General features: G+C 42.7%; 4 protein-coding genes across 13 annotated transcripts in view; 2 read left to right on the top strand and 2 right to left on the bottom strand.

Moving 5' to 3' along the window:
- ndrg4 (NDRG family member 4) overlaps positions 1-16886 on the bottom strand; it is a 141730-nt gene that overhangs the window by 13706 nt on the left and 111138 nt on the right. For all 8 annotated transcript variants that reach the window (XM_079685205.1, XM_079685206.1, XM_079685208.1 and 5 more), the window contains 3 exons: positions 16092-16195; positions 15747-15803; positions 14444-14495 (listed from right to left, as the gene is read on the bottom strand). In XM_079685205.1, coding sequence (XP_079541331.1) covers positions 14444-14495; positions 15747-15803; positions 16092-16195 — 213 coding nt within the window. The remainder of the gene's footprint in view (positions 1-14443; positions 14496-15746; positions 15804-16091; positions 16196-16886) is intronic.
- On the bottom strand, positions 699-4694 carry LOC307041721 (uncharacterized protein; the record flags this gene model as incomplete). 2 transcript variants are annotated; one of them, XM_079685217.1, is made up of 4 exons in its annotated part: positions 699-1200; positions 1733-1792; positions 1946-2165; positions 4210-4694. In XM_079685217.1, the coding sequence occupies 4 exons, from the start codon at positions 4223-4225 to the stop codon at positions 699-701; spliced, it is 798 nt and encodes a 265-aa protein (XP_079541343.1). The 2 variants fall into 2 exon arrangements, with proteins under 2 accessions (XP_079541343.1, XP_079541342.1); XM_079685216.1 differs by lacking the exon at positions 4210-4694 and adding an exon at positions 3214-3385.
- On the top strand, positions 3779-11852 carry LOC307041716 (uncharacterized protein; the record flags this gene model as incomplete). 2 transcript variants are annotated; one of them, XR_013808859.1, is made up of 3 exons in its annotated part: positions 3779-3911; positions 5361-7317; positions 8610-11852. XR_013808859.1 is itself a non-coding variant. In XM_079685203.1 (2 exons), 2 exons carry the CDS (start codon positions 3779-3781, stop codon positions 6020-6022), a joined length of 795 nt encoding a protein of 264 aa, XP_079541329.1. In that variant the 3' UTR covers positions 6023-7515. The 2 variants fall into 2 exon arrangements, 1 of the variants encoding a protein (XP_079541329.1); XM_079685203.1 differs by lacking the exon at positions 8610-11852 and having other exon boundaries at positions 5361-7515.
- On the top strand, positions 10443-12703 carry LOC307041715 (E3 SUMO-protein ligase ZBED1-like). The gene is made up of 2 exons (XM_079685202.1): positions 10443-12162; positions 12290-12703. Exons 1-2 carry the CDS (start codon positions 10672-10674, stop codon positions 12686-12688), a joined length of 1890 nt encoding a protein of 629 aa, XP_079541328.1. The 5' UTR covers positions 10443-10671; the 3' UTR covers positions 12689-12703.

Raw genomic sequence — 16886 nt, 5'->3', positions numbered from 1 at the left:
ACAATGGTATGGTTGACCATGAAAACAATGGTCAAGCCATGGTAGACCATGGTCAAACCATGGTCAAGCCATGGTCGACCATGGTCAAACCATGGTCGACCATGGTTAAACAATGGTATGGTTGACCATGAAAACAATGGTCAAGCCATGGTAGACCATGGTCAAACCATGGTCGACCATGGTTAAAATGGTATGGTTGACCATGAAAAAAATGGTTGACCATGGAACAATGGTGGACTGTCGGTACAAAATGTCAAAGAACAATGGTTGACCACAAATAATAAAACAATAGATTGATGCAGACATAATGGTGTTGTTTATGAATGACACATGGTTTACAAAGATGTACATTTGAACTTCAAATTAGAAAAGTCTGGTTAATACAAGTTCATAATCCTCCAATATATTTGCCCAGCTGGGGCCAGACTTTTTTATTTTGTGTTTTATTGATCCACTGACATTAAAACAGACAATTTGGGCAATTGCGACAAATTGTTAAGCAAAGAATTTTTCCTTTTCTATTCCCTCTCTCCATTCAGAAAAAAATACCAATGTTCACACCCCCCCCCCCCCCCACCCCCGTCTGACCATTGAAGTGAGGTTATCCCCCCCCCCTTCCAAAAATCTAAAAAGTTGAAGAAAATATGTAAAACACAAAATAAAAAAGTCTGTCTTGAAGAGCATGATCACCTACTTGTTCATGTTGTACTCTTGGTCAAGCATTTCTGTACAGCATGAACAAGTGGGGTGATCATGCTCCTCTTCAGCTGGGGAAATTTCCCCATCACAACCGACAGCATTCTGCCAAAAAGTCGCAGATCAAAGGGTGGCTTGGCAGTTGTTTTGCTGTTTGAAGCCTTCCCCGAGACGCTGTGGCTTAAAATGTAAGCCCGGGGGAACAGCTGGCACAAAACAATTTTGACAGCCAGGAATGGTTTGTCCTCGTGCCGAATCAACTCATGAAGGGCCTCCTCCGAAGGTGATGGTGACGGTGATTTTGGCGACGGTGATTTTGGCGACGGCGATGTTGGCGACGGTGATTTTGGCGACGGTGATGCGACCTCCAATGTTGGCAGTGATGGTGATGGTAGAGAGCTGCCATGTTCGGCAGGGTTGCAGTGGCGCCTAATTCTCTTGATCTGCGCCTTCAGCTTCCTCACCTCCTCTTCCATTTCCTTAAACTCTTTACGAGTTACAAAGCTGGAAAACAAAATGCGTATTTTTTAGGAATCATTTTGTATTATTTTTAGGAGGAATAATTAAGTACACATTTTTCATGAAAATTAATTAACATATAATGTCAGTAATTTTGTAGTTCTTTTTTTAAATTATGAGAACTGTACCTTAATCCTAAAAGGTATTCAAGTGTAGCATAGGGCCTACTTGTTTTAGCTTAATTTTCCTTTTGGCTAAACATCAACTCATTAGACTCCTGAGAAATAGTTCTCATCTTTCGGGCTACTCGTCTTCTTGCCTGAAATCGGACTCGTTTCATGTTGTTTGGTGTCACCATAGCTGTACAAAATGCATGATTTTTTTACAAGGAATACTAACAGATCAAATGTTTGTAACCATGGTAGTATTGTCAGTATTTTTCTAAATTGTTAGAACTGTTACCTTAATCCTAAATAGTATTCAAATGGTCCAAAATTAAACATACTTGTTTTAGTTTAGTTTTCATTAGACATAAGACTCCTGAGAATAAGCAATTAAGCATGATATAAGTTCTTACTCGTCTTTGGGTCTACTTGTCTCCGTTGAACTCGTTTGAGGCTGTTTGGCGTCACCATTGCTGTACAGAAAAATAATATTTAACTGAATAAAATATAAACAGAAGAACAAGACACTAAAGTACAGGAGTGCCCGGTAACATGTTTAATTAAATATTTTTTTAAATACAAAATTAACATATTTCATGATTTACAGTATTTATCTTGAAACCTACCCATTGGTCTTCTCTGCAATTCTTTGGGCCATGTCGGCCACCACAGGGACATTCACTGGTGTCTTCTTTGTTGGCTTTTGGCCTTGGGCTGGCTTTGGTCGATCAGTGTCACAGACCCTGGTGACCTCCTTCGGCTTTGGTTCCACCTCCTCCTGCATGACCAGGGCCTTTTCCAAAAAATTTGGATCCTTGGAAAGAATATCCAAGTCTTTCTTTTGCCCTGTAAATAAATTAGATCAACAAATATAAATGTTAGCACTGGTTAGAGTGTAATTTTTAGACCAGTGAAATTACAGACAGATTTACAGTAGAAATGGTTATGCCATATGGCCTGTCTAAAAAAATAATGCTCCACAAGTGTGACGGAGGGGTAAAAAATAAAAAGTTGTATAAATTGTTTTTTGGTGTGAATACTATGAAAGTTGATATATTAAATATTTGAAAAATCACATATAATATTGCCAGTTTCTTCCGAATTATGTGTAATGTGTATGTTTCTATTGTGTTTCGCGGTTTTCTAGAAACACACCTTAATTGGTATAAAGTGTCAACACAGCAAGTCATATTAATTACATACACATTTTTATCTCTCAAATTACCTTAACCAATACATGTATCTAACAGTTATAAAGGTAACATTTGTATAAAGCCATGATTATAAAAAATATATTTACTGCAAAAATTGTATACATTTTAATTCAAATAGATAAGGAGGGTAGACTACCTTGCACTTAGCATCTTTAAAAAAGGTACTAAAATTTAATATTTTCTGAAGAGAAACTATCAAAATTCTTCACAATATACTAAGGCCCTAGCCTAGACTAGTTGAAAATGTATCAATCTCATTTGTATAATATGAGTGTCAAATTAGTTATGAGATCACAAAGTCAGAATTTGTATTTATCCACTGATGCATAATGTGGCAATACATTCACGCAAAGGTAGCTTATATACTCAAATAATGAGATTTTTGCATTTAAAATGGTTTCAAATAATTCTCAAGATCAAGCTCTTATGATTTAAAGGTTAAACAGCTCCAAGGAGACTGGAAATGAAAAAGATATAGGCCTACTGTCACACAAAAAGCGTAGCGTATGTTATAGGTCTAACACTCCTGACATTTTGACGTGCATAAAAATCATTTATTTCGCACAAAATTGTACATATATGTATTATATATATATTCTACATATATCCTCTAGGCTAGTCTAGGCCTATAATAATAATCATTGTCAACATATACACAGTGATAGTCATAGTTTACATACCTATACTGTACACTATGGCCCGGTGCAACCCAGGGTAGCCAGGGCACTGAGCTTGTACTTCTTCCCCAACGTGGTACTCTGACAGCTCTTTCCTAGGTCTTTTTATCAAGTTCAGGCTCACGACCGTCCCCTGTCGGTCTGCAGGCCACCACATCAGTGCGTGTGTCGTCATCTTGAGTATCTTGGCTGAGTTACACTTTAATAAATGACTTGCAGATGTAGAATTAAAATCTAGGCAATTTGGCCGATCGTGACGCTAACTGGCAAGATCGGAAAAGGTTGCCTTCGCGCCAACGGTTATGGAACAGCGAATGGCATCATCTGGATCATCTGGGATTTCTGGAGACCAATCAAAACACTTGACATTCGGCCAGTCTGAGGAAATTTCCGCGGGAGACTGCTCCATAGACTCCAATCGCCCGCCGAGAAAATACGAGATTTCGAATGAGACTTCGAGAGCAAGACAAGATGGCGTACTGTGCACGCAACACGAGTTCATATTTACTTTTAGGCTGAACTCGTACTCCTAAATGAACAAACTGGACTCATTCAGCAAACTACAAAGATGTCAAAGGAAGACTGCTACTCGATCCAGACTGACACTGATGGAAACACAAGGTTTAAGTGTTCTGAATGCGGGAGGATTCTATCACGGAAAGAACGCATCCTGTCTCATCTCGTCAGTGCTCACAACAAAAGTAAGTCTGCCAGATGAAATTCGATTTTTGCGAGATAAGCTTAGTCTACAGGGCTCGACATTAAGGATTGCCCGATGGCCCGGGGCCATCTAGTATTTAGCGCGGGCCATGAAGCCTCACCTGCTGGTTGCCCGATCGGGCAATCTATTATACCAGTATCATGCACCTCGCGGATCCAGTAATGAGTGACCCGACAGTAAAACTAAACATATCTATAACTAGTTTAGGTAGTTTGAGAGGTAATTAAAATAGCTACGTGTGATATTCTAACCTGAAGTGTGTGTTTTGTTCCGCTCACCGCTGCATGTGATCATGCAGAGCTGCGTGTCGACTCGTCAGCAGCAGCTGATCTCTCTCTCCCGTCAGATTAGACTTCACTCGCGTTTATGTCCATATCGATCGGATCCAGCTAGTTTTAGCTAATGATATGACTACCTGCTTATTAAAAGACACCGTGACCTAAACAATAAGTGTCGCTATGCAACTGGGTGAGGCCACAAAGTATAGCGCAGCATTATGCATTTGTTTGCATGCCCACCGGAACCCCGAGGCATTAGCAACAGATCAACGCACAATCAACCCATAAAGCACATCTCTTCCTCCACATTAAGTGTTACACATTAGAATTGACTACTCTTGTCTGTCACATACTCTTCTTGTCTGTCACATAAGTGGCGCAACTGAAGCGGTATTGCGCTAAAGGGAAATTATTTTGACCGGACATTTTGACCGAAGAGATTTAGATTTGCTTGCTAACGTGTGTGTGTGTGTGTGTGTGTGTGTGTGTGTGTGTGTGTGTGTGTGTGTGTGTGTGTGTGTGTGTGTGTGTGTGTGTGTGTGTGTGTGTGTGTGTGTGTGTGTGTGTGTGTGTGTGTGTGTGTGTGTGTGTGTGTGTGTGTGTGTGTGTGTGTGTGTGTGCCATCGAAGCTAATTTAATTTACTTTATTTATTTAATTTATTAATTATTTAATTTAATTTAATTTAATTTATTATTTATTTATTTAATTTAATTTACACAAGCTAATAATTTAATTTTCTTTCTTCAATTTGTTGTTTATATTTGTGACCCCATTTAAGGCAGGTTTAGAACAAGGGTACATGTAGACCATGGTTGACCATGGTTTCTAGAAACAAAAGTACGATGTACAAATGTAGGCCATGGTCTACCATGGCTGACCATGGTTTCTTGAAACATAGATTTAGATCATGTTCTACCATGGTTGACCATGGTTTCTTGGAACAAGGTACATGTAGACCATGGTCTACCATGGTCTAACCATGGTTGAAGGAAACCATGGTTAGACCATGGTTATAAAAACATGGTAGACCATGGTTGACCATGGTAGAATTTGGTTACCATGGTCAGGCACCATGGTATTTCATGGCCGACCATGGTTTTACCATGGTTGGCCATGAAATACCATGCTGACCATGGTCAACCATGGTCAGATTTCACCAGAGTCAAGGCCGGCCTTACGGACGGGAATTGGGTTGACAAGCTGCCTTGGGTGATGCTGAGCCTGAGGACCGCGCCTAAGGAGGATCTGCAGTGCTCCACCGCGGAGTTGGTGTACAGTCAGCCGCTGAGGGTTCCGGGGGATTTCCTCCCCAACGCATCAGCTCCCTGGTCGGCGACGGCCCAGCAGGCTTTCCTGCAGAACGCCGCTGAGGCCTTTGCTCCGATTCCTACTGCTCGGCACGGTACTCAGGTGTCCCGGGTTCCAGTGGAGCTCCGCTCGGCGGGGCATGTGTTTATCCGGCACGACGCGCACAGGGGACCCCTACAGCCCCCTTACGATGGGCCTTTCTGGGTTCTGGAGCACGGGGACAAACACCTTGTGGTCGACCTGGGTGGTAAGGCCGAACACGTCTCGGTGGACTGGGTGAAGGCTGCTCACCTGGACTTAGACCAGCCGGTTGTGCTGGCTCGACCTCCGCGACAGGGCCGCTCCCCGGCCTCGACCCCTTTCTCGGAATCGGGGCCTACGGTTCCGGTCCCAACTCTTCCGGGGGTCGCACAGGCTGACGTCGCTTTTCCGACTCCCGTGCGCAGGAGTCGTAGGGGTCGGCGTGTCGTTCCTCCCCACCACGCTGATTTTGTGTACATGTGAATTCTGGGGGGGGCTTGTGTGGTGCCAGGTGATAGGACATAATTCAACGTGTGTTTGTGTGTGTTGCAACCCGGACCCGTTAGTGAGGGCACCGGAGTTGTTGTTCTTTCATGCTAGCTTTACATACAGCAACAAGCTAATGTCTTACCTGTCTGAATGTTTCGTGTTAATAAAGTGTGGAGTTCCATACTGAACACACCGCCTCCGACTCCCATTCATCGGCTCTACACTACACAATTTAAACCTATCAATGTCGTTTAATTAACAAAGGTAATCTGGTGTTTTTGAGTTGATGAGTAGTGGAGATATCACTGTCAAATCAATCGACAGTAAGGAGAATACTTACTTCCGGGTGTACAATCCTCCGTTATCCAATGGGAATGGACGCTCACATTGCCTTTAACAGCTGCCAACATAAACAGGTGCGGTGCTTCCATGAGCGTCAAATACCGCCGCCGATGGGAATACATTGCAATCAGTTGAAAGCTCTTTGCGTCCGTTTATAAAGCTGAAGGAGCCTCGGCGCGTCACAACTGGACGCCACGGGACCCTGACCAAGCATCGCCCCTGGACGCTTAGGGAGTGAGAGTGTGTTGAGAGAACACTCAGAGCGAGGGGACGTCGCAAAGCATAATCTGAGTTATTGACAGATTTTTATTTCGCGGATCAATAACTCATGAACATAACGTTGTAAAAATACAAACATGACTTAACAATCATAGCAAGGTAGACAACGAGCTACAGGGTCGTTTTTATCAGAACAGTTCGATATACGCGACGTCATCCGAGCTAAACATCAAGAATTGGTCACAATCTGCAGCTGGATGAGGGAGAGGAGTGCTTAGGGACCGTCTACAAACTGCAACGCCGAAAATATATAGTCATAGAAAAATTCAATAACTTCATACCAAAATCTCTTAACACATGGTTATGTTGTTGTTACAGTATAACACTTATTTTTAATAAATATGCTTTAAAATATTTTTCAAGCTTTTTTATTTCAAACTATTTTAAATTACTTTGACATTATATAATGTAGTGCAACCAAACCCCTTTCACATATCAATAATACATTGCTGCTCATACTACATCAGGGTTGTCCAAACTGCGGCCCGAGATCTCGCAAAAGTATTGCAGGATCTGGCAAAAAAAATTCTTTTTCTACCAATTTTAAATTTTCTCCTCCATGTCCCCTAGGGGGCTCCGTAAGATTCCCCCTTCATGACAACTGTGGGGTGGGGGGGTTGTGACTCGTTCTGAGGTTAAAACAGACGGTGCATGAATGCGGTTTTGCGGTAAGTGAAATTTGTGTACTTTTGTATGTGTTTATGATTTTAATCAGCTACGTAATGAATGTTAAGGCTTGGATTAATGCTAATCGTAGCCTCCAAGTTAAAACGTAATAGAGAAGTGTTAAGGGTTAAGTGGGATAAGACTGTAGAACAGGGGTCGGCAACCTTTTTGATATGAAGTGCCATTTAAAAAAAAAATTGTTATCAGCGTGCCAACGATCGAGAATTATCAACGGGGGGGGGGGGGGGTTGTTGAGGAGCTTGACGCTCGGGGAAGCAGTGTGTGGACCTGTCAGCGCAACTTACATGATGCCGAATTTAACAAACACATTTAAATAATTGGTTTAAACGGCATAATAAGGACGATCGTCCGTTCTCTGATTCTCCAGAGCACACATGTTATGAGAGAGAGAGAGAGAGAGAGAGAGAGAGAGAGAGAGAGAGAGAGGGGTGTGGCTTGTGCATGTGTTTGTGGATGGTAGAGCGACAGTGAGAGAACATGTGTATGTTTCTGGAAGTGAAACGAGGAAGCAGAAAAACAGAGGTCTGTGATGCATTTTGTGAAACAAGAACAGCTAAATAAATGCAACGGCCTCCCAAGAAGAGCTCGCCTTTCTCCAGTCATTTAAGCTAAAGTGGGTTATTGAACCTGAAGCTTGTTGCTTCTGCCCTCCTCCACTAGGGTCTGGGAGCCGACAGGAAAGTTCAACACACAGATGGCCAGTCCGCCCCTTTGTAGCATATTATTTCGATGAGAGATGAGCAGATCGCCACTGGGCTTTCAACTAAATACACAGCCACGCAAAAACTGCGGCATTTGTACAGCTCCTTATGGGTACTGCAATTAGTGAAGTGCTTTCCTCCGTGGTGAAACGGTCAGCACTGCACCACGGAGGAAAGCGGCAGAAAGTGACCTGGAGTTAAAGAGAGCGGGGCTGCGTTGCGTGCATGGCTTCCTTCTGCAGGTAGCGGGGAGACGCGCTCTGGCGGCGGTCTCGTTCAGGATCCGGAAATACAATTTAAATATTTTGTACACTTATTCCACATATTCCTAGTGTGCCACTGGTTACGGTGCCGCGTGCCAATGCTGGCACGCGTGCCAGGGGTTGCCGACCCCTGCTGTAGAACAACCGGCTTCTGTTTGAGGTTGGTAAAATAAGGTCATCCTTCTAACGTAGAGAGATATTTTATTAGGTCAGTCACTGTATGCATCGCTAAGGTTAATTTAAATTAGCTATGCTCGATTTTGTAGACAAGCTAACGTCAAAGTAGTCTCTCTCTCTCTCTCTCTCTAGGTCCTCAGACGAGCCCTCGTTGCTTCCAGTCATCCCGGTTCTCCATACATCTGGCCAGTTCATTGGTACTTTGTGCTCCTACTTCATTCTTGAGTACGTCCACGTATGTTTGTGCGGGACGTCCTCGTTACCGATGCCCGTGTGTTGGTTCCCACAGCACCAATTTGCCGGCTGGCAGCTCTTGATGCCTTTGGTCATTTCCTGCTAGTCTCATTCTCCCGGCTGCAATTTTCTCGCTCACCCTTGGTATTCCCTCGTACAGGATCTTGTTGGTTACATGAACACTCTTTTTTTTTTTTTTTTTCGCAACATTCTGGTGTAGCATCCGTCTAGAGACTTTTGCAGGGTTGGCTTCAGGGTCCAGCCTTCACTGCCAACAGACTCTACTGTTGCATAGAAGAAGCTGAGTTTGATTTGACGGGGGAGGTTGGAGTTCCATACACTGGTCATGCCGTTCAGGGCCCTCCATGCAAGTGCCTTCCTCACCTTAAGATCTTGCTCGGTTGAGTTGACCCATGAGCCCAGGTACTTGAAGTCCTTGACTTCTTTAAGCACAGTGCCTTCTGTTGTTGTCAGAGGTGGATGTTCCGGAAAGATGTTATAGGTGATAACAAAGTAGTGTTGAAGAGCAGCGTAGTTTATGTGAAATCAACCTCACAATAAGATGTGTGTATATTACAATTATTAATGTCATATTTCAAGATGATTACTTAGATATTACAATATGGTTGGTTGAGCTGGAGTTCATTATTGAGCTTACACGTTAACGTCACAGTCATATCGGAATAACGAACCCAAACCTTGTTCTTTTTATTAATTGTATTACCAAATTGGTATCAAATAAATAGTAGGAATTGGTCTCCACAGATTGTTTTTTTTTACATTTTACATTTCACCAGCAGATAACAAATTACAAATCAATGCAGACTTGCACATTTATAACACTGTGAACAAGTGTAATATAAGTGGGAGCGAACACAGCCGCCTCAGTATGTCACATCAGCCTATATCAAATATTAACACAACCTCCATCTGTCAAATCCAATAAAGCACTCACTGTTCATCCCTAACTCCTTCACCCAGATTCTGATCGCTCCATATTTCTCTCTTTCCAAGACGTTTTATAACATCATCCATCCCTCCTCCCTCCCCCCTCCCCTCATACACCTCCATCCCATTCCTCTGGACTGATCTGATTTTTATTTGAACATGAGGCAGACTAACTGGTGCAGAAGCAGACATACTGTATGTAGGCCAATTCAACCTATAATCTCCAGGGACAGGGCCAGGCAGACTGGGCCCTGGAGAACACACACAAACACACACACACACACACACACACACGCACGCACGCACGCACGCACGCAAGACAAGAGCAGAATGAGGAGGGGGGGTTACTGCTTAATCTTAAGACCATGAATGTATAAAGGTATCTGTATAACATAATTACATCATGCTCAAGCCCATGCCCTTGAATCTAAGTCAAACAAGCTTAATTATTTTGCGACAAACGACATTTTCGTAGTTGACGAGGCAATTAATAGCAATGATAATAACTGTCTAATATGGCTATCTTTTTAGCTAACTTACCAATGTGGCTAACATCTGCAATGTACATTTTGTCAATAATTATTTATATTACTGTACTATTACATGTTAATAAAAAGTTAACTATCAAAGAAATCACATAAACTCAAGTATAAAGAAGAGACCTTGTTGTAAGAAAACACTTAACAGATAAAATACAATTGTATTGATCATGAAAATAATAAAAGAAAAGTATCGAAAAAGAATCGGAATCGCAATTCTTGACTTGGTATCAGTATTAGGGATGTAACGATATACCGAATACCGCGGTATCGCGGTAATGAAACGGCTCAATACCGTCGTGAGACTGAAAAGATCTACCGCGATATTACCGTTCATTCATTTATATCTCGCCCTGTAAATAAAAACTGTAATGTTTTTGTTTGAACAGCAGAGGACGCCATAATACTAATCAAGAATACTCCCATCATCCTTTGCGTGCAAGCCCGCCCTCACACTCAGACCCAACGAGAAAATGGCGAATGGAGTAGACGAACGTGCTGACCAACTAAATAGAAATTGTGAAATTGAGGATGCTCCATCGACTTTTAAAGCTGTTGTGTGGCAGCATTTTGGTTTTCCCGTTTCAAGAAATGACAAAGGTGAAAAGCAAACTAACAAACGCCAAACTATTTGCAAATCCTGCCGGGCGACGGTCGCCTACAATTCGGGAAACACATCGAACATGAGAAGTCATTTGTCACATCACCACCCAGAAAAGCTCCGAACACAACAACCTACTGTGAGGAAAATGCCTAAGCCAGGCCAACTGACTCTGACAGAAATATTTGGAGCGCCACTTCCCCCTAACAGTCCAAGAGCTCAGGAAATAACAAGGTGCATCGGCGAGTACATGGCCAAAGACTTAAGGCCGTTTTCTGTGGTCGACAACAGTGGATTTCGGAGGTTAGTAAACACGCTGGAGCCCAAGTATGCCATTCCATCACGGCCATACTTTAGTCGAACAGTGCTACCCGCTCTGTACCAAGAGACAAAAGCTAAAGTGACACAGAGCCTCAAAGAAGCAGAGTGCATCTCAATAACAACAGATGGGTGGACTTCACGAGCTACGCAGAGCTATATTACAGTCACGGCTCATGTTATGACCAGCGAATGGGAAATTAAAAGTTTTGTTTTACAGACGCGGCCTCTTTTCACATCACACACTGGACTAAACATTGCTAAGGTGTTAAAATCTGCTGTTTTGGAGTGGGGACTCGACAATAATCAAGGCATTGCTGTCGTAACAGACAACGCAAGGAATATGGATGTAGCGGTGAGAGAGGCCGGTCTTTCCCCACACATAAAGTGTTTTGCACACACTTTAAACCTCGCTTCAAAAGCGGGTTTGAACGTAAACCGGGCAAGTCGTCTGCTTGGTAGAGTGAGGCGTGTAGCTGCGTTTTTTCACCGCAGTTCAACTGCCACAGCTGTGCTGGCCACCAAACAGGGAATGTTAAACCTGCCTGCGCATAAACTCATCATGGATGTGGTCACAAGATGGAACAGCTCGCTTGACATGCTCGAGCGCTACCTGGAGCAACAACAAGCTATCGCTGCAACGCTACTCAGTGCTGAAGTCAGGCGCAACGCACGCGAGATAGACACTCTTGAACCAGCTGACATCACGGACGCCGAGGACATGGTTCGGCTTCTCTCACCGCTGAAAAAAGCAACCACCGTGCTGTGCGATGAGTCTCGACCTACAGTCTCTCTCATTGTGCCCCTCAAGCACATGATAGAGCAAAGCATGGCACAGTGCGATGAGGACTCCTCCACCATCGCCCAAATGAAGAGAGCCATACTGAAGGACTTTACAGACAGATACCAAGGGGAGCAAAACAAGTTTCTGCAAGAGAGCACTGCGTTGGACCCCCGGTTCCGGAGCTTGCACCAGCTAAATGACAGTCAGAGGGAGGACGTTTTCGACAGGCTGAAGTTGAAAGCCACACAGATGCAGAACCAGGTACATATTTAAATATTCTTTTTGTGTCTGTGTAACTTTTTCAGATAACGTAAGGTGGGTTTGCCTCTGTTGTTTTTGTGAAAAGAAAGATAAGACGTTTTTTTTCTACCTCTGCTTGCTTGCATAGAACCCTAGTGAAACAGAAGGGGAAAGAGCACATGACGCTGAGGAACAATCTCCTCCTTCCAAAAAGACAGCACTCGAAGATCTCCTTGGGGAGTCTTTCAGTGAAGAAGTGCACGTCGCACAGCACAACACTGGTATCCAGGCTGAAATTGACTTGTACCGCAAAGCGACCTCTATTTTACTCTCTGACTGTCCTCTCAAGTGGTGGAGAGACAATGCAAAGTGTTACCCACTGCTGTCCCCCATGGCCAAAGCATATCTCTCTGTCCCAGCCACATCAGTGCCGAGTGAGAGAGTTTTTTCCACAGCAGGGGATATTGTAAATGCCCAAAGATCCCAGCTTCTACCTGGAAATGTTGACATGCTCATCTTCCTGAAAAGAAACCTGTCTGATGAGTGAGTGAGAGAGAGTTTGAGTTGAGTTACTTCAAATCTATTTTATTGCAGGGTCTGATTATTGAATGTTCTTTTTTATTTGCACAAAGAAAATGCATACTTTTGTTTGGTAGTACGTGTTCTTGTTCCAGTCTGTTACTGTTTTGACAATTTAAATGTACTACTATACTAAATGCTGTACAAATCAGATTTATTATTTAATAAAGAAAACATTTTGGAGTAAAAAAAAAAAATTTGTATTTTTTTTTAGATTTTTTTTTTTCCTTCAATATATCTCGATAAATATCGTACCGTGGACTTGTTATCGCGGTATTACCGTACCGTGAGTTTTTGGTATCGTTACATCCCTAATCAGTATCGAAACCAAAATGTTGGTATTGTGACAACACTACTGTATACAGCTTTGTAGATGGGGCCCTGTTCATTTTGAACGATGCTCAGTGACCCTGAAGCCAAATTGACCTGACTCGAGAACAAAATACCCTGACCATCAGCAGATCTGAACCCATAGAGCCAGTGCCGATTCTAGAGTATGTGGGGGCCATAGGCAAACATTCACTGGGGGCCCCTCGAACCAGCTTTTCATCACCACGCACAGCCAACAGCACCCCTTCTGGTCCGGGGCCCCTAGCAGTTGCAGTTGATAATGATCTTTTAATTTAAGATGTGATGCATGGGAGAGGTTGTGGTGAACTGATGAACAGCTATAAATATTTGAAAAGTTATAATTTGGTTTGGATTTACTTTCCAAACTAAACAGCCGTCACTTCAAAACAAGAACACTGACTATTTTGGGTGAACAAACGGAGAAACAGGGAGACTTAGGTGTCTGAGAGCGCTCTCAGAGCTGAACTCAAATCCTCAATGAGAGACGTATCATTAAATGTCCTTACGCTGTATCAATGTGTTTGTTTAACTTTTTGGTTGTGATGTGTTTTATGTAAAAAAAGTACCGCAACTCAAAAAGGTTGAAAAACAGTGCCATTGATCATTCACACTTGTTTTTACCTTAAGCCCCGCCTCCAATAACCACATATCGGCCGGCCCTGGCTCAGTCAAATGAACTGAGAGACTAACTCTGAATTCAGCTTTTAGCGCATTTACAACTTTAAGCACCTGATGATTATAATAAGGGCAATTTGAGTTAGCCGATCTCTAACAAATGTAAGTCAATAGCAAAAAAGCTTTTTGGGCCCAATTGCATCACAAACTGACACAGGAGTTGTAGTCCCATGGTCTGGCCACGACAAACATTTGCTCCAATTGTCCACTTACTTCCTGAGGGCTTGCTTTAGTCTTCCTTTACGTATAATACACACGGTTCCGTCCCGTTGATGCTTGGCGGTGTGTGTATCTGGCGCTTGGGGTTAACGACCAACAACCAATAACATTAATCTCCCGCTCCGGACACACAAAGCACGCGGTTTGATTGGCTAGCGCTTGTACTGGCATATGATTTGATTGGCTGGCGCTTCCATCAACGTTTGAAGTTGAACTCTTCACAACTTTCAGCGAGAGCAACGGAGGCAAAGCGAAGCAACGCAACCACAATGCAGTTCGGCAAAGCGTGACGTCACCCCATTCAAAGTGAATGGGAAGTGTCTCTGTTGAAGCACGTGACGGAACCGTGTGTACAGTCCATTAGAACCAGGAAAAGTGTGAAAGAGCTAATGGAGGAAGATAGCTCGAGGGACTGCATGCTGACAGAAAGAGATGTTTCAGAGCATGGGGTAACATCATGCAGAAAGGGAGGACTCACCACGCCCTCCTCCGCCGGAGCGTTGTCTCCCACCACCAGCATCGCAGGACACCTACAGAAATATCAATTACTCTCAACATCTTCTTTTCTGCCTCATTCTTTCACTATCAGACTATTCACACAATGCACACAAAGTCATACTCCTTTCTGCACATATTCTAATTTCACATTTTATAGTTTATATGCAAAAATTCATTCATAGCGTTCTATTTCCATGTAAATTACAGCTTTATTTAAAGGTGACCTATCATGCAAAATGCACTTTTGTACGTCTTTTATACATGAATATGTGTCCCCGGTGTTCCAGGGAACTCACCAAGTGTCAGAAAACACAACCCTCTCTATTTTCCTCCATACCCAAATCTCTTAAAAAGAGGCTGCAACGGATCTGATACAGACTGATCCAGATTTGAACACTTCTATGACGTTAAAGAAGTGGCGCTACTGCTATTGGTCCAACTCCACCAATCAGGAGGAGACAGCCACGGACATTGCCGTTCGAAAGCGCTGGAGACGCTGTAGTACATATGCCAGGCCTGTAGATCGTGCTGTTCTCACAGAATCAGCCCATGCAAAGACAGTGTTAAATTGAGCCAAATGAGGAATGGCTAAAATGCATGATCTGTTTGGTATTTTGAAAAATAAAAAGTATAAATATGCCTTATATAGGTATGGTCCTACACTATATTATTCAAATATAGCATGATAGGTCCACTTTAATTTTAATTTTATTGCTATTTAACTTTATTTTATTACGGTGTAAAAGATTTTGTGTTTTATATTAGATTTCTTGTTTTTTATATTTTATGTATGCACCATGACATCAAGTCAAATTCCTAGTATGTGCGAACCTACATGGCAATAAACCTGTTTCTGATTCTGATTCTGCTATTTATTATTTTTGAGTAATCAATTCCTACTTTCCTTTAAAATAGGGAAAAGTTACATCTTCAAGTAGTTTGTTTTGTCCAACATTCCAAAAAAAACAGGTATTATATCTAGGGTTATGATAAACAGCACATTTCACAGATGGCGTATTGTACTTCTTAAATGAACTCACTGACAAAGTGGTGTCAGTGGTGTAAAGCAATTACAGTAACCCTAACCTTTTTTACTTAAGTACTATACTAGTGTACAACTTTGAGTAACTTGTACTTTACTTTTCTACATAAACAATATGACCAACTAGACTTTAGTTTAGTTTAATACCACCAAGTTCTCAATCCAGTTGATTTACCTTAATTAGATCCAAATCAACTGGATTGAGAACATGGTGGTATTTTGAAAGTGTGTCTGGACTCACTTCAGGGTCTTGGCGTTGAGCACCGCTCCGCTGCGATTCATCTCCAGGTCCCTCCGACTGGAAGAGACGTCATGAACGTTACAGAAGAGTAAGGTGCTTTTGTGTGTGTGTGTGTGTGTGTGTGTGTGTGTGTGTGTGTGTGTGTGTGTGTGTGTGTGTGTGTGTGTGTGTGTGTGTGTGTGTGTGTGTGTGTGTGTGTGTGTGTGTGTGTGTGTGTGTGTGTGTGTGTGTGTGTGTGTGTGTGTGTGTGTGTGTGTGTGTGTGTGTGTGTGTGTGTGTGTGTCTGTGTGTGTCTGTGTGTGTCTGTGTGTGTCCGTGTGTGTGTGTGTCTCTGTGTTTCTTCACCTGTTGTACATGTTCCAGAAGAGCTGCAGGTTGAACTGGTTGACAGTGTTGTTGATCTGCTGCCTGCAGCTCTGCACCAGCTCTGTGTTGCTCATCAGCTCCTCCTGCGCGCACACACACACACACACACACACACACACACACACACACACACACACACACACACACACACACACACACACACACACACGGTCAATATCTGCCTGAAACTGATACATATAGTATTTGTTTGTAGAGTTAGAAATGCCTTTTTCCATTCCTTGTTTTTCATATTTTAAGTACCAGAAAATACCCATTTTGATAAAGCGTATGGTTAGGGCTGGCTCAGGGTGGACGTGGCAGCCCAGTGTTATGCTGATGCAGGGTTAGACTGTCAGGGGGCATTCACCTTTCATCTCTCTTCTTCTATTTCTCTTTCTCTGTTGCCACTCATTTCCCATGAATACATTTAGCTAACTCAGCCACCCAGGCATCATCAAGTGGCAGGTTGCCAGGGTCAAAAGTTAAGTTTTTTGCTACACCTGCCAGATTGTTTACATCCTTTTGGATACAACTTTCTTGTAATATACATTCACAATATGATTTTGGTCATTTTGATTTTCTATCTTGTAAATGTTCTTATCTTTTTATTCTATACACCACACCTCACATGGTTCTGTTCTACCTCCTCTGATGCTCTTCCAGCAGTGTACAACATGTTTACTTTGGAGTTTTTCCTTGAGCGCAGCAAGGTTCTAAGGTGTTGTATGCTATACATCCTGTAAAGCCCCTTGAGAATTTTAATATTTTGGGCTA

The sequence above is a fragment of the Notothenia rossii genome, assembly GCF_949606895.1.
Source record: "Notothenia rossii genome assembly, chromosome: 5".
NCBI classification, from domain to species: Eukaryota; Metazoa; Chordata; class Actinopteri; order Perciformes; family Nototheniidae; genus Notothenia; species Notothenia rossii.
This window is presented reverse-complemented; position numbering and strand designations above follow the sequence as displayed.

Excerpts from the sequence above, each read along its gene's own strand:
- LOC307041715 (XM_079685202.1), top strand. The coding sequence starts at position 10,672 with ATGGCGAATGGAGTAGACGAACGTGCTGACCAACTAAATAGAAATTGT. Across the intron at positions 12,163-12,289 it reads CCACACAGATGCAGAACCAG|AACCCTAGTGAAACAGAAGG; the intron begins GTACATATTTAA and ends TTGCTTGCATAG.